Here is a 25,949-nt window from a genome sequence, read left to right on the forward strand (position 1 = left end):
GCATGGAAAAGTTACCAGTTCTATTCCTGATCAGGGCACATGCCTGCGTTCTTGGTTGAATCCCTGGTCAGGGCACATATGGAGAGCAGCCAATTGGTGTTTCTCTCTCTCTCTCTCTCTCTCTCTCTCTCTCTCTTTCTTTCTCTCTCTCTCTCTTTCTTCCTCCATCCCACCTTCCCTTTCTCCCTTCTAAGCATGTCCTCAGGTGAGGATTAAAAAAAAAAAAAAAAAGGAGAAAACAGCAGTAACATAGTCATAGTGGGGGATTTTTTTTTAAATATATTTTTTTATGGATTTTTTACAGAGAGGAAGGGAGAGAGATAGAGAGTTAGAAACATTGATGAGCGAGAAACATCGATCAGCTGCCTCCTGCACATCTCCTACTGGGGATGTGCCCGCAACCCAGGTACATGCCCTTGACCGGAATTGAACCCGGGATCCTTCAGTCCACAGGCCGATGCTCCATCCACTGAGCCAAACCGGTTTCGGCCATAGTGGGGGATTTTAACATCCATTGACATCAATGGATAAATTATCCACGTAAATTTAACAAGAAAACAGTGGCCTTGAATGACACGTTAGACTAGATACAGCTTAACTGGTGCTTCCAGGACACAGAAGTAGCAGGATATACTTTCATGTGCACATAGAAAATTGTCCAGGATGGACCACATTAACATGTGGCTACAAAAAAAGCCCCAACAAATATAGATTAAAATCATATCAAGAATTTTCTCCAAGCAGATTAAAAATGGTGGCAGAGTAAGTGGATGCTTCAAGGACATGCTCCCAGGAACAAACTGGTATTACAACTAAAATACAGAAAAACTTCCTGAACAATCAATGGAAAACTCGCAGGAGAGAACCCTGATACCGAAAGTGGAGACCACATAGAGGCTGGTAGGAGGGGTGGAGGGTGAAAGGGCTGACCAGGCTCCCACAGACAGCAACTGAATTTGGGGAGAGATATCTCAGCTGTGAGGCGCTGCTGCTGAGAACTCTGGGATCTAATCCCCAAGCTGGACCCCCAGCAGAGAGCACCAAACTGAGGAGGGTACCCACATAACATCTAGCTGTGAAAAGCAGTGGGGTGCTGTCTGCTAGGGAGTAACAGCTGAAAATTCAGGCATCCTCTTAAAGGGCCAATGCACAAAATTCCCTGGGGAGCCTCCTACCTTGTGCTCTGGAAGAGGGAGGGTGAAGTGGACTGGAGCTGTGAGAGTAGAACCCAGGACTGGGGACTCAGAGAATAGAACTCAGAAGGCAGACATCCTAAGTTTCCTGGTCTGAGTCATTCCCTCACACAGAGGACATCTTTCCCACATAGACATCTACCTTGCCTGGGGGGAAGACATTGACACACCCTATTGGAAAACACCTTGCCCTGAGGCCACTTAAGAGATTAAAAATAACAATTAGCCTTCAGGCTGAAGCAACTGATCCACACTATTGAAAATAATAAACCCTTGCCACACCTGAGGACAATTGCCTGGGGGCAATTCAAGTCGGAATCCTATAAGTCTGTAGACAGGGGCAGTCTCTGGAGGCTTTGAGTCTATGCCTGATCCAATTAATCAGAAACAGCCTTTTACACTGTCTTTCACTAGAGATTGAGAGGTGTAGAGGATCTACCTAAGACATAATCACAAACCCAAACAGGAAATAAGGAGACAAAGAAGCAACCCCCAAATGAAAGAACTAGAGAATTCTCCAGAAGAGATACATGAAGCAGAGATAAGAAATTTATCTGAGCCCTAACCAGTTTGGCTCAGTGGATAGAGTGTCAGCCTGCAGACTCAAGGGTCCTGGGTTCGATTCTGGTCAGGGGCATGTGCCTTGGTTGCGGGCACATACCCAGTGGGGAGTGTGCGGGAGGCGGCTGATCGATGTTTCTCTCTCATTGATGTTTCTGGCTCTCTATCCCTCTTCCTTCCTCTCTGTAAAAAATCAATAAAATATATTTTTTTTAAAAAGAAATTTATCTGAATCAGAATTCAGAGTAATGATGGTGAAAATGCTCAATAGCATGAAAAAAGATATAGTAACTATAAAAAAAGAACAGTCTGAGATAAAGAATGATAACAGAAATAAAGAACACATTGGAAGGAATACACAACAGATTAGAAGACAGAGTTGAAAATATCACTCAATCAGAGAACCAAAATGAAAAAAAAAAAAAAACAATTAAAAAACAGGAGGACAGCTTAAGGGAGCTGTGGGACAATGTGAAACATAACAATATTAGAATAGCAGGTGTGCCAGAAGAGGCAAAAAGGGAGAAAGGCATAGACAACATGTTTGAAGAAATAATGGCAGAAAACTTCCCTAAACTGGTAAAGGAAGAAGTCACATAAGTTCAGGAGGCACAGAGAACCCCAAAAGAAGAACCCAAACAGACCACGCCCAGACACATCATAATTTAAATGCCAAAAATTAAAGACAAAGAGACAATTTTAAAGGCAGCAAGAGAAAAGAAAACTGTTACCTACAAAGGACTTCCCATAAGGCTGACACCTGATTTCTCATCAGAAACTCTACAGGCCAGAAGGGAATGTCATGAGTTACTCAAGGTAATGGAAAGCAAGGATCTGAGACCAAGATTACTATATCCAGCAAAGTTATCATTCAAAATAGACGGTCAAATAAAGAGATTCCCAGACCAAAAAAAAAAAAAAAAAAAAAAGGCTAAAGGAGTACACCACCAGCAAGCCAGGATTACAAGAAATGCTAAAGGGATTGCTGTAGTGAGAAAAATAAACAGAGAGAGAAACCTAGGCAAACAGAATTTAAATGGCAGTAAATAAGTACCTATCAATAATAACCCTAAATGTAAATGGTTTAAATGCTCCAATCAAAAGGCATAGGGTAGCTGAATGGATACAAAAACATGACCCAATTGTATGCTCTCTACAAGAGACCCACCTCAAAACAAAAGACACACACAGGAGGAGAGTGAAGGGATGGAAAATTTTTTTTCATGCAAACTGAGAAGAAAAAAAAGCTGGAGTAGCAATACTCATATCCAACAAAATAGACTTGAAATGAAGGCCATCACAAGAGACAACAAAGGTTACTACAAAATACTAAAGGGATAGATTCAACAGGAGGATATGACCCTGGTAAACATATATGCACCCAATATAGGAGCACCTAAATATATATAATAAAAAAAACACTTCTAGAGGACTTTAACAGAGAGATTGACAACAGTACAATCATAGTAGGGGACTTTAACACCCCTCTGACTTCACTGGATAGATCTTCCAGAAAAAAACTTAACAAAGAAACAGAGACTCTAAAGGACACACTGGATCAGATGGATTTAATTGACATTTATAGAACATTTCACCTCAAAGAGGCAGAATATACATTCTTCCCAAGTGCACATGGGTCATTCTCAAAGATAGGCCACATGTTAGCACACAAAACAAGTCTCTACAAGTTCAAGAAGATTGAAATCATATCAAGCATCTTCTCAGATCACAGTGGAATGAAATAAGAAATCAACTACAGTAAAAACACCCCAAAACATTCAAACACATGTGCCGGGAGCCGGTCCATGCTTGCTGTTTCAAGGGACCTGGCATATATGGCATACTGTTCTTAATATGTTTGCTCACCTTCTTGGCACTATGTGTTTTAACCAAGGTCTCTGAGAAAGGTTGTTTCCCCAGGTAGGGATTTTTCCCCTGAAGTTAGGGAGGGAATAAAACCTCTTAACTAAGTGCCAGGCGGGTAATTAATCACTTTAACTATGAACAATCATGCTTAAGCTACATAATCTTTACTCCCTGGAATGGAGATAAGAAACGCCCTAACCTTTGGAATAGAGATTGATAGGATTGGAATCAACTGGTATAAATACAGATGTAACAAGTCAGAACTTAGGAGACAGAAAGAAGACAGAACCTACACGGAACCTAGAGTCAGAAGAACTTCGCTGGAGAGAACATGGCAAAAGATCCTGGACTGAACCCGACTACAGAAATTGGCAAGAGAACCTGACTAGAACCTGGTGACTGAACCTGGCTGGAGAACCTGGACAGAACCTGGCTGGAGAACCTAGTGAGGGAACATGGCTACAGAACCCGGCTGGAGAACCTAGCAAGAGAACATGGACACAACCTGGCTGGAGATCCTGGCTAGAGATCCTGGCTAGGCTGCTGATGAACTGAATGCTGTCTCCGTGTCATTCCTTCTTCGCCGACTCCGTCTACACCTTTGGGGACCCCTGGACCCGCTGGGGCTGGACCCCAGCATCTGGCGCCCGAACAGGGACCCCTAGGTAAGCGCCCTGCACTCAGGACGGATAGGACTCCACCGTAGGAAGAGGGTGGATAGTCTTTGCCCCACAATCGGGACGGATCAGACTCCACCGTAGGAAGAGGGTGGATAGTCTTCGCCGACTCCGTCCACACCTTTGGGAACCCCTGGAACAGGATTCCCCTAGGAAAGGCCACCTCCCCCACCCCCCATTGAGAACCCCACACTCGGGACGGATAGGACTCCACTAGGGTACTGCAGACCCCCCTATAGAGGATAAGTAGGGTAAGAAGGTGGATAGTACAGAACTTAGATTGAGAAGATGTGCCATACTGAGTCCAAAGAAAGAAGACTTTGTATTGATTCTTAGATTGAGAAGATGTGCCATACTGAGTCCAAAGAAAGAAGACTCTGTATTGATCTTTAGATTAAGAATATGTGCCATACTGAGTCTAAAGAAATAAGACTCTGTATTGATCTTTTAACACATATGCTTGCTAGCAGAGGAATTAAGGTTACTCCCAGTCAGACAGAACGTTTTATACAAGAAGTATGTCCATGCTTTTCTAAGGAAGGAAAGGTGCCGGAAAGGTAAATGTAAAGGCATGGGAGAAGGTAGGCCCAAGGAGCCTTATCCTTAACCCCACTGCAGCCTTTCCACCCCGGGAAAGTGCAGGATTGGCAAGCTCTCCCTGGGGTGATAGATCAGGCCTCAGGTAATAGCGGAAAGCGCCAATCCTACTCTTAAAATGGATACAAGAGAGCATTTGGGTTTTTTTTTTCTTTTTAATGCCCGCTTTTAAAAAATAAAAAAGGGGGAATTTGCCGGGAGCTGGTCCATGCTTGCTGTTTCAAGGGACCTGGCATATATGGCATACTGTTCTTAATATGTTTGCTCACCTTCTAGGCACTATGTGTTTTAACCAAGGTCTCTGAGAAAGGTTGTTTCCCCAGGTAGGGATTTTCCCCTGAAGTTAGGGAGGGAATAAAACCTCTTAACTAAGTGCCAGGTGGGTAATTAATCACTTTAACTACGAACAATTATGCTTAAGCTACATAATCTTTACTCCCTGGAATGGAGATAAGAAACGCCCTAACCTTTGTAATAGAGATTGATAGGATTGAATCAACTGGTATAAATACAGATGTAACAAGACAGCAGGAGAGAGAGAGACAGACAGAACCTAGGCACAGAACCTACACAGAACGTTCTCTAGAGACAGAAGAACTTTGCTGGAGAGAACATGTCAAAAGATCCTGGACAGAAACTGACCTCAGAACCTAGAGACAGAACATAGCGAGAGAACATGGCAAAAGATCCTGGACTGAACCTGACTACAGAAATTGGCAAGAGAACCTGACTAGAACCTGGTGACTGAACCTGGCTGGAGAGCCTGGACAGAACCTGGCTAGAGAACCTAGCGAGAGAACTTGGCTACAGAACCTGGCTGGAGAACCTGGCTGGAGAATCTAGCAAGACAACATGAACACAGAACCTGGCTAGAGATCCTAACCAGAACTTCACTGGAGATCCTGACCAGAACTTGGCTAGAGATCCTGGCTAGGCTGCTGATCAACTGAATGCTGTCTCCGTGTCATTCCTTCTTCGCCGACTTCGTCCACACCTTTGGGGACCCCTGGACCCGCTGGGGTTGGACCCCAGCACACATGGAGGCTACATAGCATGTTTTTAAACACTGAATGGGTTATCAATGAGATCAAGAAAGAAATAAAAAACTTCCAGTAAACAAATGAAAATGAACACACAACAACCAAAAATCTCTGGGAAACAGCAAAAGCAGTCCTGAGAGTTCATAGCACTACAGGCCTACCTCATAAAACAAGAAAAATCAGCAATAAATTATTTGACACTACAACTTAAAGAACTACAAGGAGAACAACAAGAAAAGCCCAGTCTAAGTAGAAGGAAGGGAATAATAAAGAGTAGAGCAGAAATAAATAATATAGAGACTAAAAAACAATACAATAAATCAATGAAATCAAGAGCTGGTTCTTTGAAAGGATAAACAAAATTGGTAACCCATTAGTCAGACTCATCAAGAAACAAAGAAAGAGGACCCAAATAAATAAAATCAGAAACAAAAGTAGAAAAGTAACCACTAACACCACAGAAATACAAAGGATTATAAGAAAATATTATGAACAACTATATGCCAACAAGCTGGACAATGTGGATGAAATAGACAAATTCCTAGAAAATACAATCTCCCAAAACTGAATCAGGAAGAATAAAAAAACCTGAACAGGCAAATAATAACTGATGAAATAGAAGCAGCAATCAAAAGGCCTAGGTCCAGATGGCTTCACAGGGGAGTTTTAAACCAAACATTCAAAGAACTAACACCTATACTCTTCAAACTATTTCAGAAAATCCAAGAGGAAGGAACACTCCCAAAGTCTTTTTATGAGGCCAGTATTACCCTAATTCCAAAACCAGATAAAGACACTACAAAGAAAGAGAATTACAAGCCAATATCCCTGATGAACATAGATGCTAAAAATCCTCAACACAATATTAGCAAATCGGATCCAGCAATATATTAAAAAGATAATACACCATGATCAAGTGGGATTTATTCCAGGGATGCAAGGCTGGTACTATATTCCCAAATCAATAAACTTGATACATCAGATAAACAGATTGAAAGACAAAAATCACATGATCATATCAATAGATGCAGAAAAAGCACAAGACAAAATCAAACACCCATTTTGATAAAAAACTCTCAGCAAAGTGGGAATCAAGGGAGTATATCTCAACATGAAAAAGGCCATATATGACAAACCTACAGCCAATATCATACTCAATGGGAAAAAACTAAAACCATTTCCCCTAAGAACAGGAACAAAACAGGGGTGCCCACTTTCACCACTCCTGTTCGACATAGTACTGGAAGTACTAGCCATAGTGATCAGACAAGAAGAAATAAAAGGCATCCAAATTGGATAATAAGAAATAAAACTGTCATTATTTGCAGATGACATGATATTGTACACAGAAAACCCCAATGATTCCATCAGAAACTACTAGACTTAATGAATAAATTTGGTAATGTAGCTGGTTACAAAATTAACACCCAGAAATCTATGGCTTTTTTATAAACCAACTAGAGGCCTGGTGCACAAAATTCATGCATTGGAGGGGGAGTCCCTCAACCTGACCTGTGCCCTCTCACAGTCCAGGAGCCCTCGGGGGATGTTCAACTGATGGCTTACACCCATCAAATTTATGGCGCAGGCTCTTAACAAGAGTGATTGCTTTGCATGCGCTGCTGGATGGCCACAAGTGCAGGTAGTTCCATTTCTTCTTGGATGGGGTACTGATCCGGCGGGATGTATTGCATGCTGGCCTTGTATCAAGACAAGGATGCAGGGGGAAATGAGACCTGTAGGAGTCTGTCCTTGGTCTTTCCCACTTGGTGAAGATCAGACCCTTGGGGCAATCCCCTCTTTCTCTATAGAGAATGTGGACTATTCCTCTTGCCGCTCTAGGCAGGGGCAGAATTCACTAGACCCCTTGGGAGAGCTGACCACTTGCACCAATGTCTTAAACATCACGAATGGGTCAAACATTGGCAATTACTCGGCTCTCTGCATACCCCAGGCTGATGTCTGGTGGTATTGTGGGGAAAGGAACCTCCATAACTCATTACCATCCAACTGGACTGGGACCTGTGCCCTAGTTCAATTGGCCATTCCACTCACCCTGGCATTCCACTGAGAATCCAGACAGAATTGTCACAGGGAATGAAGAGCAGGGACAGGATCTTTTGACCCCAATATTCATATTGATTCTATAGGAGTCCCAATGGGGGGTGGGGAGGCTGGTCCCTAATGAATTTAAGGCCTGGAACCAGATAGCCACTGGATTTGAGTCTACACATTTCTAGTGGTCCACTATCAGTAAAAATGTGGACTGGATTTACTACGTCTATTATAATCAGCAGAGGTTTACAATTACACATGGGATGCTCTTCAGGTGTAGCTATTCAGCTGGATGCCACTAGTGGCCGGATAGCTTGGGAAAACAAGACCGCACGAGACATGATACTGGCAGAGAAAGGAGGTGCCATGTTATGTTGGGAGAAAAATGTTGTACCTTCATTCCCAATAACACAGCTCCCCATGGCACAATCACAAAGGCCCTCTGGGGACTGATGACTTTGACTAATGAACTGGCAGAAAATACCAGCATCGATGAACCCTTCACAGGATGGTTGGAAGGATGCTTTGGAAAATGGAAAGTCGTAATAGCCTTGATTCTTACATCTCTCATCATTGCAGCAGGAGTCCTACAGCAGTAAGGTGCTGTATTATCCCCTGTGTAAGAGGATTAGCACAGAGACTAATTGAGGCAGCTATAAACAAGCAGATGCCCATGACCTATCAGCAAAATAATTTGCTATGATTAGAAACTAAATTGGACTCACTCTACTACGATGAGGAAAGTCAACAGAGAGCAATTTGAAAAATGAAAAATACAAGTGTGAAAATAAGACCAATAAAAGTAAAAAGAAAAGAGGAGGGGATTTGTTAGAAATAAAGTCAGAGGTGGTCCATCTTCAAGGCAAGGCATTTAACCCGGAAGGGAAAATCCTGCAGACGTAACAAGGCTCATGCACCTGGAAAGCCTCTGGGCAAACAGGATGTTAGAAAGAGCCCAACAGGGGAGGATGGATCTGGATGAAGTGAGGAAGTCGGTAAAGACTATACTGTCAGAAGGCACACACCCCAGGAGGCCTCCCGCCACAGAGACAAAGGGAGGTGGAGACAGACCAAAGCCCACAGCCACTTTTTAAATAGCCCAATAGGAAGAGAAACAAAAGACCCTTCACTTTTCCCTATTGTTTCTTCTTTCAAATATGTGATTGTACTAACTCTTTCCATATGAAAGAATTCTCCTCATTTAAAGAAAAAAAAAAGTTAACCAAAAACAAAAACAAACAAACAAAAAAAGAGCTCGCAACCAAATGAGTACTCCTTCATCAGGGAAACCCCTGTGAGCTACTTATCCCCACGGCGCTTCTTACAAGAGTCAGAGCTCTGAAATGCCCCTACTTCCTGTGAGGTGGCAGCTCCTGCACACTGCACACCTGCACCAGGACAGTCACCCACACCCTGAGGGAAAAACCCTCCTGGTCTCCACCGAAAAGGAGGGACTTCGAAACCTCAGAGGGCTTCTTTAGTGAAGGAGAAAGTGGCCCATGGAAGCCAGGAGCACACAAGAGGCTCTGTTGGTACCACACCTGGTTCCAGGGGATGCTAGTCCATGAAGGTGAAGCCATTTCAGATCCCACTCCTACAATCAGACACGTTAACCTAAAAATCAAAGCCCAGACTGAAAGGAAATAACCATTTATTTGAGATTTTAAAAATAGCTATTTGGGAAGCACAATTCAGGCAGAAACCCAAATAGTGCTCCAACTGGGAGACAGAAGCAAGGCAAGGTGTATCTATGAGAAAGGGAAGGGGGACAATTACATCAGTAGAGGGAAAGCGCTGCTATTGGTGCAGAAAACACAGTGACACTGATTCTAAAAAATGTGTGTGTTTTTGAATCCTCACCCGAGGATATTTTTTCCACTGATTTTTTAGAGATAGTGGAAGGTAGAGAGAGGAGGGGAGGGGGGAGAGAGAAACATCCACGTGAGAGAGACACATTAATTGGTTGCCTCCTGCTTGGCCCCAACTGGGCTGGGGATCAAACCCATGACCTTTCGGTCCATGGGCCGATGTTCTAACCATTGAGAAATCTGACCAGGGCAAGAATGTTTTTAATTTTTAGTTTGGTAGTCACCAGTTGGTGGCCATAATATGTGCTTTCTTGTTATCCTTGTAAACAGTCCTTTGGGACACAATCTTGATTTAGACCCGGTTCAAAGGTTATTTTGCCCTGTTTTAATATTGCAGAAAGCTGAGGCATAAGACATGCAAGGCAATTCCCCTGGGATGATAGCTCTGATTCCATTTTAAAGTGACACTGTTGACATTTTTTTTTTACAGAACTTATAACTTGTGTAATTGGCCACTAATTGTAAATGCAAAACTAAAGTGAACTATAACTTGCAATAAAACACCAACAAAACCCTCTTTACATATAGTTGCAGCTATCAGTATTTTGTGATACAGCAGATGCAATACTTAATAATATATTTCTTATAAATAACAGCAACAATGAACTATACAGTCTGTTTATCTGTGTTGCAATCCTGTTTGTGTGTGTGTTGCCAATCCCACAATAAAATATCTAGAAAGTTCATAGCTTTTTGTAAAGTGCTTTTAATTTAGAGTTTCCACATGGATAGCATAGCTTCAGTATCAGTTAATGTTCTTGCATTAATAATTTAAAAATATTAATGCTTATGACCTACAGGAACAAGGGCCCTTGGTAATTATAAAGATTCTTTCTAGAGAAGCTAATTTGGAACGATACAGGCAAAGGCCTATCTCAAGGAACTCTTTGAGGGCTTTCCTAATTCCAAGTTTGTAACAATTCAATTACAATGTTGAGTGCCTATTATTTGTAAAGCTCAGTATGGCCTAAAGCAGAGAAGCTTGGGCTCATAATGTGAAAGAAGTTGGGTAGGTGGTGATATTAGAGGGAGTCAGTTATGTAGAATTTTAGAGCCTGGACCTAGAAATCAGAATCACTGGGTTTCAATTCCCCTTTCACCACTCACTAGCTGTGTAATCCTTTGCAAACCAGGGGACATAAAATGCCTACTTTATAGATCTGTCAGGAGGGGGAAATAAGATCAGTATAAATGATTGTGTACAGTGCTGGCACATATAAGTATTCAGTTAATGTCTGTGCTACACAAGACCTCTTATTTTGTCTTTATCAAAGCTCCCAGATTTAAGCAGAGTGTTTTTTATTTTATTTGTTCCAGTTAATGCATTTTTTCTGAATCCTAGTTAATTTCCAATACTCATGAAAAGTTGGAGGTTGACAAAGCTTTTGAGGTTATCTGGTCCACTGTCTGAGGACAGGACTTTCCCCGCTCCTTCACTTATACTTAAAACCAGGAAATAAATGCTGTGTCCTGGATTATTCTAGCTATTATTGGAATAATATGATATAAAATGAGAGGAAATATATGTAGGCAAAGAGATTAATTGGAGAGGTTCTGGGAGAGTATGAGGAGCATAGACTAAAGGGAAGAGAAGGAAAAATGAGACAGGGAAGAGGACTTCAAACAAGTCTAAGGAGAAAATTCAAGACAGGGGAAAGTATAGAGGGACTGTAATTTGTCAATACAGGCACTAACTAGGTTTAAGAGTCAGACATTCTGGGTTCTGATAATTGTAAAAGACATGATTATTATAAGACTAGAGCAGGGGTGGGCAACCTTTTTGTGAGTGCATGCCAAAACCAGCAAAATCTCTGACTCAAAATTCTTCTGTGTGCCAACCCTAATTTTTTGAGAACATGTTATGCCTACTTGATATCTCTTAAGGTGTGTGTATGTGAAGAACCTTGAAGAAATAATAAAATTCATTCAAGCAACAAAAACACAGTATATGATGATGAAAAATACACTTATTTTTTAATGTATACATGTACACTGATAGTCCGACAGAAAACTTTATGACTCTGTTTGACATTGTCAGTGGGACTGTGCTGCTGCATCACTAATGAGATTTTACATCAGGTTTGTATTTCGTGACCTTCAGAGATATGCATGAGCTACTACTTTCATCTGTCAGGCTGCTCCTATTACAAGACTTAACAAAATTCATCACTGAGAACAAAGATTCACAAGCGTATTTGGATGAAAACGTGGAGAGTAACGCTGTTGCAAAGTTTTTTAAACAGAAAAAAAAATTTCTGGAATGGCATTCCAAGTCCTCAATAGTTCGTTTTCAACACTTCCCTCTGGTACTCCTGTCTCTAATCGCTTTTTTTTCAATGTTTTCCAAGTCAACTCTAAGGTCAATAAATTTCTGCTTCCAAATTAAGCTACTCTGAAATTCAATCAACTGCATTTCAAAGTCAGCCATGTCTATCCATGAAAACATTTGTAAGTTTAGTTCCTCCAGTTTCATGCTGTCTGGAAACCTCATGAATTTTGCTGTCTCTTCCAGTTCTCTGAATTTCACAAATCTTGAGAAGAACTGCTCAATAGTTGACTCTATGATGTTTAAAAACAGCTTTTGAAGGCTTTGACAGTCTGTCCTGTCATCTTTCGGGAGGTCTTTGATGTGCCTCTTAAGGTTTGGGAAATATCTAAATTTCTCACCATCCACATCCCTCTTAAAGACTTCCAGTTTCTTTTCAAAAGCCTTTATGTAACCAAACATAACATCAAGTGTCTTGCCAGTTCCTTGTAATTTAACATTTAAGTCATTCAAATGTTCACAAAAATTGTAAATGGAAGATTATAAGAGAGGGTTTCGCGTGCCAGCAAAAGTTACTGGCGTGCCATGTTTGGCACGCGTGCCAGGGGTTGCCCACCCTGGACTAGAGGCCTGGTGCACAAAATTCATGCACTCGGTGTGTGTGTGAGAGGGGGGTCCCCTCAGCCTGGCTTGTGCCCTCTCGCAGTCCAGGAGCCCTCAGGGGATGTCGGACTTAGGCCCGGGGGAGCGAGCCTAAGCCATCAGTTGGACATCCTCAGCACTGCCTCAGAGGTGGGAGAAGCTCCTGCCACTGCTGCTGCATTCGCCAGCCATGAGTCCAGCTCAGGGCTTCTGGCTGAGTGGTGCTCCCCCTGTGGGAGCTCACTGACCACCAGGGAGGAGCTCCTGCATTGAGCATCTGCCCCCTGGTGGTCAGTGTGTGTCATAGCGACTGGTCGTTCTGCTGTTTGGTTGATTAGTACATTAGCCTTTTATTATATAGGATGTATTCCTTAACTGCTCTGAGTCGTATCCTTCAGAGTTCGTAGTGCAGATTAAAAGAGATTAGTTGGGCCGAAACCGGTTTGGCTCAGAAGATGGAGCGTCGGCCTGCGGACTGAAGGGTCCCAGGTTCGATTCCCGTCAGGGGCATGTACCTGGGTTGCGGACACATCCCCAGTGGGAGATGTGCAGGAGGCAGCTGATCGATGTTTCTCTCTCATCAATGTTTCTAGCTCTCTATCTCTCTCCCTTCCTCTCTGTAAAAAATCAATAAAATATATTAAAAAAAAAAAAAGAGATTAGTTGGACCTGGCATGCATGACTCAGTGGTTGAGCCTTGATCTATGAACCAAGGAGGTCACTGTTGGATTCCCATCAGGGCCCGTACCCAGGTTTCGGGTTTGATCCCCAGTGTGGGGTGTGCAGGCAGCAGCCCATCAATGATTCTCTCTCATTACTGATGTTTCTATCTCTCTCTCCCTCTCCCTTTCTGTCTGAAATCGATACACACACACACACACACACACACACACACACATCCTATCTAATAAAAGAGAAACATGGTAATTGGCGTACGACCGCTACCCTTCCCATTGGCTAATCAGGGTGATATGCAAATTAACTGTCAGCCAAGATGGCGGCCAGCAGCCAGGCAGCTTGAAACTAACATGAGGCTTGCTTGCTTCAGTGACGGAGGAAACCAAATTCCCCGCCTGCCTTGCAGGCCTCTGAGCCTGCAGTTTGAAACATTTTAATAAATATAGAAGCTAAAAAAAAACCCAGAAACCAGCTTTCAGCAAGCTGGGATCTCAGAGCTGGAGTCAGAGCTGGAGTTATACATTGTTTTGAACCGAAACAAACCAGATACCTACTTTCAGCAGCAGAGGCCAAAGAGCTGAAGCCTCAGAGCTAAAGCTGGCCCAGAATTAAAAAAGAAAAAGAAAAAAAGGAGCGGTTGGGAGCTTCCGTCACCCGCCAGCCTGAAAACAGCCCTCAACCCCTCACCCAGACTGGCCAGGCACCCCAGTGGGGACCCCCACCCTGAAGGGTGTGTGACCAGCTGCAAACAGCCCTCAGCCCCTCACCCAGGCTGGCCAGACACCCCAGTGGGGACCCCCACCCTGATCCAGGACACCCTTCGGGGCAAACCAGCCAGCCCCACCCATGCACCAGGCCTCTACCCTATATAGTAAAAGGGTAATATGCCTCCCAGCACCGGTATCAGTAGAGCTGAGAGGCCTCCCAGCACCGGGATCAGCGTGACAGGGGGCAGCACCCAAACCCCGTGATCACCCTGTAGCTCTGTGTGTGACAGGGGCAGGGGCCACAAACTCCCTATCCGCCCTGCTCTGTTTGTGACAGGGCAAGGTGCCCCAAGCTCCTGATCAGCCCTGCTCTGTGCCTGATACGGGGGAGCTCCCCAGCCTCTGATTGCCCTGCGGCTCTGTGTGTGACAGGGTGCGGCGCCCCAACCCGCCTCCCCCCTCCCCAACAGGCCCTGCTCTGTGTGTGACAGGGTAGAGCCATAACCTCGCCATTGGCCTTGCCCTGAGTGTGAGAGTGGCGGCGCCCCAGCCCCCTGATCGGCCCTGCTCTGTGGGTGATAGAGGGTGGCGCCATAACACCCCCCCCAAGGGCCCTGCTCTGTGTGTGATGGGGTAGAGCCATAACCTCCCCATCGGCCCTGCCCTGAGTGTGACAGTGGCGGCGTCCCAACCCCCTGATCTGCCCTGCTATGTGTGTGACAGGGGGCGGCGCCCCAACTCCCCTATTGGCCCTACTTTCTGAGTGACAGGGGGGAGCTCCTCAACCCCCTGATGGGCCCTGCTCTGTGCATGACGGGGTGGCGCCGCAACCTCCCCATCGACCCTGCCTTGAGTGTGACAGGGGGCGGTGCCCCAACCCCCCAATCGGCCCTACTCTGACCATGACTGAGGGTGGCATCGCAACTTCCCGATCCACCCTGCTCTGTGCATGACAGGGGGCAGCACCCCAACTCCCCAATCAGCCCTGTTCTGAGCCCGACCAGGGGCTGCACCTAGGGATTGGGCCTGCCCTCTGCCACCCGGGAGCAGGCCTAAGCCAGCAGGGCGTTACCTCCTGAGGGGTCCCAGACTGCGAGAGGGCACAGGCCAGGCTGAGGGGACCCCCCCTTCCCCCCGAGTGCACAAATTTTTGTGCACCGGGCCTCTAGTATATATATAAAATTGAGAGAGAGAATAGTTGAATGGACTCTCTGCAAATAAAAAACTATATTCAAATAAGGAACTATAAGAGAGAGAAAGAGGGAGAGAAAGGTGGAGGGGGAGAGGAGTGGTGGGGAGAATTGTTAGCCAAGCAGATGAGAACTAAGGAAAACCACAGTAAAGACGTTGCTTGATTGCCCTGGTGACTGCTCCATCATGCTGAGCATTGACAACTTGCCAGGTACGTTCGTTTTTAGAGCTTTACTGAATTTGATGTTATCCTCACAGTATGTCTGTGAGGCTCGGTCCTACTATTAGCCTCATTTTATAGAAGAGATAGCTGAAGCACAGAGAGGTTTTGTAATTTTCCCTGTCTTACAGCTGGGAAGTGGCCGAGAAGGGATTCAAATGCAGGCCTCTTCCTGGGAAGCCGATGCTATTAAAATCATCTCTAAGTGAAAGGACAGAACAGGACTGATAGCTGTGTCCTTAACCCCTCTTCCAAGAAAAAGCTGCAGAATGTATCAGTTACTCAGCCTGCCCTTATCTTGGCCAATGGGAAAGCGGGGGAAACCAGCCCAAGACCAAGAGTATGCTAGCCACTGCCCTGTCTTTGTGTAACCAGACCCTAGCTGCACCCTGCCCTTGCGTCACTAACCCCTGGCCCTCACTCAACCAACCCGAATCGGCCAAATCAGTGGTCAGAGTGTGCCCCCACCCCCCAACCCCAAGCCCTATAAATTCTTTGTTCCCTTGGGACTTGGGGCTCTCTCTTGCATTTAGTAATGGAGGCAGGGGGGGGGGGACCAAGTCCCAGGCTTGAATAAAAGACTCTATGCTTTTGCATCGGATTTGGTGCTCCCTGGTGGATCTTTGGGGGGGTCTTGAAATCTGGGCATAACATTTGGGGGCTCGTCCGAGACCCCCCCAAGGCTCACGAGGGACCCCAATCTGGAGAGTCTGACTGACCGCGGTAAGTGTCTGTGTGTTGTCTATTCTGTTCTGTGTGTTCTGTCCTGTGTGAGCTCACTTCTGAAATCTGTAGTGCTTGTAATGGCCTAGGTGGACGCACTGGGGGGCCATGGGTGGGAGGAGTCAGGGGACGCCCTGATCCTCCATCTGGAGGGGCCGAGAAACACCTCAATCTGAGACGAGGTGGGTCGCTCCCGCCAGTTGGCGCATGGCCATCGTCTAATCTGTAGTTTTTCTTCCGCAGAGTTGGGAGGTTGTTTTGGTTTTTCTTCCATAGAGTTGGAAGACTGTATTTGTCTGTGTTTGTGTTTTTTTTTTGTCTGTTTTCTGTGGACTTACTGGATGGACATTATGGGACAGCCTCAAACTACTCCTTTAAGCATTATGGTCGTTTTAAAGTCAAGGGCTGGGCCAAACCTGCTTGCCAGCCTCAGGTGTGGTTTTCCAGAACTGCTGGGAACTTGGGACCTTGAAGTTTACTGAATTCAAATGATAAAAAAACTTATGTCTTGCATTTTTGAAGTTTATTCTTAAAAATGTCACTGATTGAGAAATGCTGAATATTTGACTTGCCAGCTAAAAGTTTAAGATTCGGATTGAATTGGGAAAAACTGTGTGTTGTGGTAGCTAAATGCCTTTGCTGAATGAATTTCTGATGAAAGTGTGTGAGTGTGGAGGGAAGGGGCCTGCCCTCTCCTCTCCTTTGTGTGGCTCCACAACTTTTGTCAGGCGGGCATCTGAGTGAGGATCTGTGAAAACAGGTCACCCCCTCCCTTGTCTGTCTCTCGTCACTGATCATCATGGGGTCGGGACAAAGTTTGTTTGTGTGGGACTAGCCAATTTACTACAGAGAAGGGGGACTGGAACTGGTCTGTGTAAAGCAAAAGCTACTTTATGCTGTCTGACTGTACACATAAGGAAAAACCCTGCTTTAAGGGGAAGACAGTAGAGAACTTTTAATTGCTTTACTCTGAGGTATAATTTTGCTGCATCAGGTTAAAATTTTAAAAATCTAGGATTAATTTAAAGGTATAAGGTTGCAACCCAAAGAAGTTTAACAAAAGCTGGCTAGGTTCCAAGATTGCTTAGTTCTAAGATTGCTTATAGAAAAGCAAAAAATAAGTCTTTTCAAGTTAACTATTTGCTTAGCAAATTAACAAAGTAGCAAATTTCAAAGAACTTGTTATTCATGTATTTTTTTTATCTCTTTGGTGGACACAGCTCCGCAGGATGGAGATATTTACTGCCTGTGACTGTATTTTGTTTAACTTGCTGTTTTCAATTGTTTATTAGAATCCTCAGAGAGGGCATAACCTGGTCTTTTCCTTCCTCCCTCATCCGGATTCTGAAAGCATCTGTAACTGGATTTCAGATGGTCTCCAGGCTTTCTGTCTGCAAGAAACCTCCCTATGCACCCGTTATATTTCCAGGCCGACTCTGTGAGGAAAAGCAATGGGCCTGGGCTGAGACAAGGGGGGCGGGGGTGTTGGCAGTTAAGTTATTGGCTGCAGACCTAACAGGTCTTATCAATGAACTTCAAGGTCACAAAAAGTAACTGTAAACACAGTAGTCTTTCTCTGCCCTGGGTTATTCTTTTTAACCCTTCCAATGCTGAATTAGACCGATACCTGTTCTTAGTTTTATCACAAAAGGTCTAGATATATCTTAAGAGTAAAAGTACATTTAAAATATGTTCATAAATATTAATCTAAAATTGCTGAATGTTCACTTTTGGTAATCATTAAAGGATTAAGGTTTCTAAGAATAAAAAAAACCAACTAAACTCCCGCTAGAAAAGCGAAGGAGGAACAAAACTAGAGTCCGCAGCCGCCCTGGTGATTTAGAACTGTTTTGTTAGGCAGACTCAGCCCCTGAGAGCCAGGTCAAAGAAGGGGGGCTGAATGTCTGAGCTGCCCGCAAGGCCCGGAAGCCCCTGGTGGAGAAGAAGCGGCGCACGGATCAAGGAGAGCCTACAGGAGCTGCGGCAGCTGCTGGCGGGCACGGAGGTGAGGCTGGCGGGCCGGTGCCCAGGGGATGCTGAGCGAGCTGACGGGGTCAGGGCATAGCCTGGCCTCACCTCCCTCCCCCACCTGATGCCCCCGCTGGTGCAGGTGCAGGCTAAGCTGGAGAATGCCGAGGTGCTGGAGCTGACGGTGCAGCGCGTGCTGTGGGAGTGCTGCGGGGCAGGGCTTGTGGGCGCGAGCAGCTGCAGGCAGAAGCCAGCGAGCGCTTTGCTGCTGGCTACATCCAGTGAACCCCCTGCTTGAGTCCATACCACTGCAAAAGGGCAGCGGTTTCCGGGATTTGCTGGAGGACGCTCTGGCCGAGCCCCTGGGAGACCCTAGGTGGAGCAGCTGGCTCACAGGAGGGGCTGATATCCCCTTATAGTGCACTCCCTTGAAAGAGGCCTGGTTGCTGCTCTGCCAGGAAGGAAACTGGTAGAAAGGCAAGAAAGCAGGGCCCTAAGGGTTAACAAAAGGGCACTCTCCCTGGACCTGGGAGCCATCAGGACTTTGAAATTCTCCAAGAGAGGAGGAGTCTGACTCAGAGACTGGCCGAAAAATAATGAACTTATAGACTGCAGTTTGCTGGGCAGAGGTCCAAGCCCAGTTATATGGGGATTAAGCTACCTGTGTACAGCAAAACAACTTTCTCCTGTGCCAGAATACATTTTAAGAAAACAGAATGCATGATAGACCAGTAAGCTGAGACAAGTAAAATAGGGAAACTGAGCAGAAATCCTATCTTCCCTAAACCAATAACACTTGGGAGTAAATGCTTTGCATTTGCCTCCCTAAACAAAGGTTAAATCATTTATGTCAATCTGATTAGTGTCATTTGTTGTCCACACCAAGGGACAAATGAAAGTATAAAAAATAAGCCTTATTTTGATTAGTTCTTTTATTCAGGAGGAGCCAACCCGGTCCCTCCCTACAACATGAATGATAAAATGTATGTTAAGGAATTTTAAAATTGCTCAACCCTCACTGCCTTGGGTCCAGTTCTGCGTGTGTAAGAAGGGATAGAGTAAAGTTTAGTAGCAGGCCAGAAGAAGAAGCTGGCAAGGCCATCCAAACCACCCAGGCGCTATTGGCCAGAGCGCCTGAGGCAGACCTCCTCGGACTGGCAACAGCTGACTCTGACTAGGACAGACTGGGCTTTTTTTCCAACTGGGCCCCCATGAGCCGATGGTCAAAATGAGGATCGGGGGCCAGACTGGGAACTTTAAACCACTTTTGCCCCAGATGGCTCAGCATAGCCTTGCCTAGGTGAAAAGACCTCTCCAATAATCCTGTCCTTAGCAGTGCCGAGAGAGGAAGAATGGAGACTTTATACCCCCCAGCCAAAGGCCCCCACATCTGTTCTTGTCAGGCCCCCATCAGGGGGCTTGGGCAATGTTCCTGTTATCTGCCAAAATTCCAAAGACTGTAAAAGTACTTGTTCACTGAAAAGATGTAAAAGTGGATGTTTATTTGATATTTATATATCTACTTAGGTATAAATATTTGTAAGATAAATAAAACCCCCGGTTAGTTTCCTGGTGTATTCTGGAGCAGCCTATTCAGTCTTGTCAGAGCCAATGGGACCAGTAACATCTAAGAAGACACCAGTTCTAAGAGCCACCGGACAAACTGCCTTTTTCCTTGGACATCAAAGAGGACTGTGGACCTCAGAAAGAACACGGTAACTCATTCGTTTCTAGTCACGCCAGAATGCCTGTACCCCTTACTTGGACATGATCTCTTACAGAAATTACAAGCCACCCATAAGCTTGTTCGAGATGCCCTGCCAGTGCCACCTCGGACTCTGTACATCCTTTCCAGCCTGGGGACTCGGTGTGGGTAAAGAAGTTCATGACCCCAGGACTCACCCCAACTTGAAAAGGACTATACCTGCAGAAAATTGTATAATAGACTCAGATGATGCCTGCATCTTCATAGACATGGCTTCAGAAAGACAAGGACAGTTTTACCTGATATAGAAAGGTCAAAGAGTGGACTTAAGTCACCTCCCTAAAATGTTTGTATAGCCCTGCCATATCTCATGTTTAGTAGCGGAGGATTTGGCTGCCTGAAGCAGCCATGATGCCAATATTATATTTTATTGTATTAATATGTTATATTAACCTTTGATTCTCTTGTAGGTTTGAATGTAGCTGTCAGCAGTTGCTGTAGACCTGTGTTGGTCTACAGTCCTTGATAGTCTTTGGGAGTAACTGGCAAGTGTTCAGTTTCCCATACTGAAGGCCATTGTTATGGCCATATGTTAACTGTCCTGGAAGGGGGCTATATGGGGTGAACCCCAAAAGTAAAGGGTATCTAGCTGCCAAGAGGGCAGGTGCCCAACTAAGTAAAGAAAAATACCCATCAGGTTTTGGTCTCTATTAAGAGACAGTTAACAGTTGGCAGCCTGTATACTATCTTGCAGGCCTGCGTGACCATGCCCATGTCAGGGGTGGTACATACCTCAACTGTCAAAGAAAACTAGAAAAGGCCTGTTTGAAATAGAAGGTCTAAGGCATAGTTATGCATTTTTAAAGGACATAGAAAGAAAGTTTAAAAGCTAATTTGAAAGTATAAAATTTAAAAAGATTATGTATGTAATAAAAAAAAAGAAAAATGTTAAAAAAATTAATCAAATAGTACAGGCCAGTAAGCCAGAGAGAGTAAATAATTTACATTCTGCCTCCCTAAACAGAGGGTAAATAGTTATGCCAAAGTACTTAGGGGGGGACTGATAAAAGAAATCCAACAATTACTGTTTTGTTATAACTCTGAAAAGTCCATGAAAAGGGACTGGCAAGAAAAATCAGAAGATCTTAGAGCAGATCAGTATGTTTTTCCCCTTATATAATTCCTCTGAAATCTGGCAATGCTTAATAAGTAATGGCAATACATTTCTTTGCATGAAATCAATAAGACCGGTTTTCAATAGTGGTTTTATTGACCAGAAACTTTGGAGTATCATGTTTTAAAGAAACCTGTCTGAGCTCTGAAGACTTGAAGCCAATAAAAGCGCCACAGGAAAAGCCTGGTATCCTGCTTGGGAGCCCTGAAGATGGCTGGCACTGGAGCGTCAGGCCCAAGCCCTACCATCACTGGCGGTTGGTAAGAGTAGAAGGGGAGCAGTAAGGATGCCTCTGCATCCCTGCGGAACCCCCACTCACTCTGGGCCGCAACGAGTAGGAGGGCTACTGAGATGGGCCTTAAAGCCTAGAGCGTGGGCTCAGGTGGAGTTGCTACAGGTGAGGGATTCACCTAACGCAGCAGATACTGCAGGCAGGCCTGATGGCAGCTGGATGGCTTGGCTTCCTGGCCCTACGGGGCACATTAAGATTCAATCATGAGATTCCAGCAAAGGTAGTCAGTTACCATTCTTGCTGTGTTTATGCAAACATCAGGCCAAATTGAATACAGTAGATAAATTAATCTTGATTTGGCTTTTTGATAGCCATAGAGGAATTTTTAAGAAGAAAAACTATTTCAATGAAGGTTATTAAAACTGAAATGTTTTCTTTCCCTTCCACTGGACCATTTGTTATAGTTTGTCTCTGCCAGGTCACAAGCCCAGCTCCTTCTGTGCCCAGGACAGCAGGGAGCCTGACTGGAAGGTGACCTCTGACTAGACACGCCCACTGCAGATCACCCTCAAGAAGACAGCGGACCTCGGCGGACCCCTTGTAATCCTCCTGATGCTGTTAACTTTCGGCCCTTGCATTATTAACAGACTAGTCCAATTTGTCAAGAAGTGTATAAAAGTAGTTCAGTTGATAGTTCAGTCTGTCTCATGATTGAGCCGGAAGTTCCAAGACAAGGGGGGAATGAAAGGACAGAACAGGACTGATAGCTGTGTCCTTAAACCCTCTTCCAAGAAAAAGCTGCAGAATGTATCAGTTACTCAGCCTGCCCTTACCTCGGCCAATGGGAAAGCGGGGGAAACTAGCCCAAGGCCAAGAGTATGCTAGCCACCGCCCTGTCTTTGTGTAACCAGACCCTAGCTGCACCCTGCCCTTGTGTCACTAGCCCCCGGCCCTCACTCAACCAACCGGAACCTGCCAAATCAGTGGTCAGAGTGTGCCCCCCCCACCCTCCCCCCCGCCCCCTCAAGCCCTATAAATTCTTTGTTCCGTAGGGACTGGGGGCTCTCTCTTGCATCCAGTAATGGGGGGGGGGGAGGGGGGGGCCAAGTCCCGGGCTTGAATAAAAGATTCTATGCTTTTGCATCGGATTTGGTGCTCTCTGGTGGATCTTTGGGGGGTCTTGAAATCTGGGCATAACAGCACCGTGAAGGGTTGTGTGCCTCTGAGGTAGACACATGCCCTGGTTTTTCCAAGTTATGCACTGAACGCATGCACAAAGTCCTGCTCGCAGCTCTCTCCTCTCTTCACCAATAGCGTCTCGTCTCCATGGAGATAGCGGTGGGGCGGGACTTCCTGTCCCACGTAGGAGCACTTCCGCCGTGATCCGGAAGCGCTGGGGTAACGGAATGGTGCGGGCAGCGAAGATTTCTTGAGGGTCTGAGTGGGGCGGCAGCGATGCTCACGCCGGCGTTCGACCTCAGCCAGGACCCCGACTTCCTGACCGTCGCCATCCGCGTGCCCCACGCTCGGGTCTCCGAGTTCGACGTCTACTTCCAGGGCGTCGACTTCAAGTTCTACGCCAAGCCGTACTTCCTCAGGCGAGTGGGCCACGCGTCCTGGCGGGTCTCGCCGCTCCCCGGGGTGGGGGTGGGGCCCGCGGTGCCCGCCGCTGCTCGGCGCCCGGGCCCGGGCCTGCTGGGCGCTGGACGCGGCGGGAGCCCGCTTCCCCCCGCCCGCCCGCCCGCCTCCGTCGCACTCAGCGCCACGTTAAAGGGCTTCCTCGCCCGTGAAGGTGGCTGCGTGACCAGACCGCGCCCTGCCGGCTTCCGCTCCTGCACCCCGCGCTGCGTGGGTCCTCGCCGGACCGGCGGGCCGTGTCCCTCTCTCAACGCGTCCTGCCCGCGGACCTCCTACCCGAGCGTCCCCGCCGCCTCTCTGTCGGCCCCCCGGCCCCCCGCCGCGGAGCCGGCTGCTCCAGCCCGACCCCCACCACGCGCCTCCTCCCCGGCCGGTCGCGCCTCCCCGGGGCTGAACCCACCTCCTGGGATGTCCTCCCTTCCCCATTCACTCACCCATTTCTGTGATGGATTTGCCATTCCATGGTGTCTACCAGGCGTGGTTTTCAGGCTGGGGATGTGGTTGTAGCGGGGACAGGAAAGTAATTAAACTCAGCTGCAAGTCGTAGGAAGTGCTCTGTAGGGAAGACCTGGCGGAGGAAAGGGCGCCCTGTTTCTGTGAGCGGATGTGATGGTGTCACCCCAGTCGGTGCTTTCTGTGAATGACCTCCTTTGATTTTAGGAAAGTCCGGCAAAATAGCTTCTATTATTCGCCCCTGGTACAACGAGGGGCGAGGCTCAGAGAAAAGCTCTTAAATGAGATGGGGCTGTAAAATAAAGGCAATAAAGTAAAAATTTCAAAGTAAAGATCACTCTGCTTACGTGGGGAGTTTTGATGGAGACAAGAAGAGGTGATGTGCGGAACAGCTTAGAGAGCACGTCCTCTTCCGCAGGGGATGCATCCCTGGGGGCAGAGGCGGGCAGGTGGGCAGGTCTGAGTCCTGTGACTTTGGGCAAGTTATTCATCTCAGTTTCCTAATTTGTAAAATGGGACTAATGTTAGTGATCTTAAAGAGTTGATATGAGGATTGAGATAATGCATACATAGTCCTTATTATCGTGCCCGGTATGTATCCATGTGTTCAATCATCAGTCGGTATTGTTTACTAAGGGTTTGTTCTGTTATCTGTTGCTGCATAACAAGAAACTCAGTGGTCTAACACACAGCCATTTAACTCCCTGTCCTGGCTTCTGTGTCAGGAGCGTGGCGCGCTGCTCTGGCCCGGTCAGGCTCGGTGCCAGGTGGCTGGGCCTGGAACAGCCTGAGCACCTGGCCTGGTGGGCGGGTGAGGAGCCGCAGGGGCCTGCGGGGTCTCTGCAGGGCCCAGTTGTGATTGCTTCAGGGAGTTGGAGCGCTAACAGGGTAGCTGAAGTTCTTGAAAGTATTCTAATCTTTTATCACTTAATCCCAGAAGTCAGTGTCACTTCTGCTTTATTGTGATGGTTAAAACAGTTCCAGAAGCCACTCACTTTAAAAGGGAGGGCGCTTACTATAGACCCCACTGCTGGGAGGAGGGATGTGAAATGGGCCATCTTTGAACATACAATTGGCTGCAGTCTATCAAAGGCGACTAAAACCTCACCCCTCTCCTTGTGGAATTGAGAGTCCAGCAGGGGAGGCAGATCTGTGAACAAATAGGATTTCACTATTATGTAGTAAGAACTTATACTTCTATGGAGTCGAGGGTAAAAGTTAACATCTTTTAAATGCTCTTTGCATTACCATTTCTTTCTTTTAGTAACCCTGGGATAGATTCTGTTATTTTACGTTTTTTACAGATAAGGAATATGAGCCTTGAAGTTAGTTAACTTGTATGAATCAAGTTAGAGAGTTGGTAAATGGCAGAGCTGGGATGCAATTCAGATTCTGATAGTAAAGTTAGTATTTGTAACAATTATAACTAATTTATAAACTGACTCCTTATATTGGGTTTAGGAGGGATATTGGCTTGGAAAATGCATTGTAGCTCCAGGAAACATCGGGATCAATAGTAATGAAGTTGGGAAGCCCTGGGCCCTTTGGGGTCTACCAAGTTTTATTATTATTACTATTATTTTTATTGTTAGAAAAGGAAGCAAGGGAGAGGCGGGTATGAGAGGAAAGGAGGCTCATTTTAATTTTGGAATGGAACGGTGTTGGCTTGATATGCTTCATGATGAGTTTAATCTAGTCAGTGTTGGGGCAGTCATGGAAACTTTTTCAAATAAAAAAGTGACAATCAAATCTATTTTATTTTATTATTTTTTTTTTAATTCTTTATTGTTGAAAGTATTACATATGTCCGTCCCCTTTTCCCTCCATTGTCCTCTCCCAGCCTGGTCCTTAACCCCCACCCCCCATTGTCTCTGTCCATGGTTATGCTTATATGCACACAAGTTCTTTGGTTGATCTCATCCCCACCCTACCCCCCTTTCCCTCTGAGGTTTGACAGTCTGTTCCATGATTCTGTGTCTCTGGATCTGTTTTTGTTCATCAGTTTATGTTGTTCATTATAGTCCACAAATGAGTGAGATCCTGAGATACTTACCTTTCTCCGACTGGCTTATTTTGCTTATTATAATGCTCTCCAGGTTCCTCCATGCTGTTGCAAATGGTAAAAGTTTTTTCGTTTTTAAAGAAGCATAGTATTCCATTGTGTAGGTATACCACAGTTCTTTAATTCACTGATGGGCACTTAGGCTGTTTCCAAATCGTAGCTATTGTAATTGCACCAGTCTGCATTCCCACCAGCAGTGAAGGAGGGTTCCTTTTTCTTCACCTCCTCGCCAGCACTTGTTTGTTGATTTGTTGATGATAGCCATTCTGACAAGAGATGGTACCTCATTGTCGTTTAGTACCTCATTTGGTACCAAATGGAACCTCATTTCATCGCTTGGATGATTAGTGACTTTGAGCATGTTTTCATATGTCTCTTGACCTTCTGAATGTCCACTTTGAAAAAGTGTCTATTTAGGTCCTTTGCCCATTTT

General features: G+C 45.6%; 1 protein-coding gene across 2 annotated transcripts in view; it reads left to right on the forward strand.

Annotated features, from left to right (window-relative positions):
• The first annotated feature begins 22,749 nt into the window (after positions 1-22,749).
• The window catches only part of SHQ1 (SHQ1, H/ACA ribonucleoprotein assembly factor), a 117,926-nt gene continuing 114,726 nt past the window's right edge, over positions 22,750-25,949 (forward strand). The window contains exon 1 of one of the 2 annotated variants that reach the window (XM_081105756.1): positions 22,750-22,961. Coding sequence is in view for 1 of the 2 variants with exons in the window: in XM_081105755.1 (XP_080961881.1) it covers positions 22,819-22,961 (143 nt within the window). In the remaining variant the exon portion in view is untranslated. The remainder of the gene's footprint in view (positions 22,962-25,949) is intronic. The other variant, XM_081105755.1, reaches the window with a different exon arrangement.

This window comes from Myotis nattereri (genome assembly GCF_964212035.1).
Source record: "Myotis nattereri genome assembly, chromosome: 14".
NCBI lineage: Eukaryota > Metazoa > Chordata > Mammalia > Chiroptera > Vespertilionidae > Myotis > Myotis nattereri.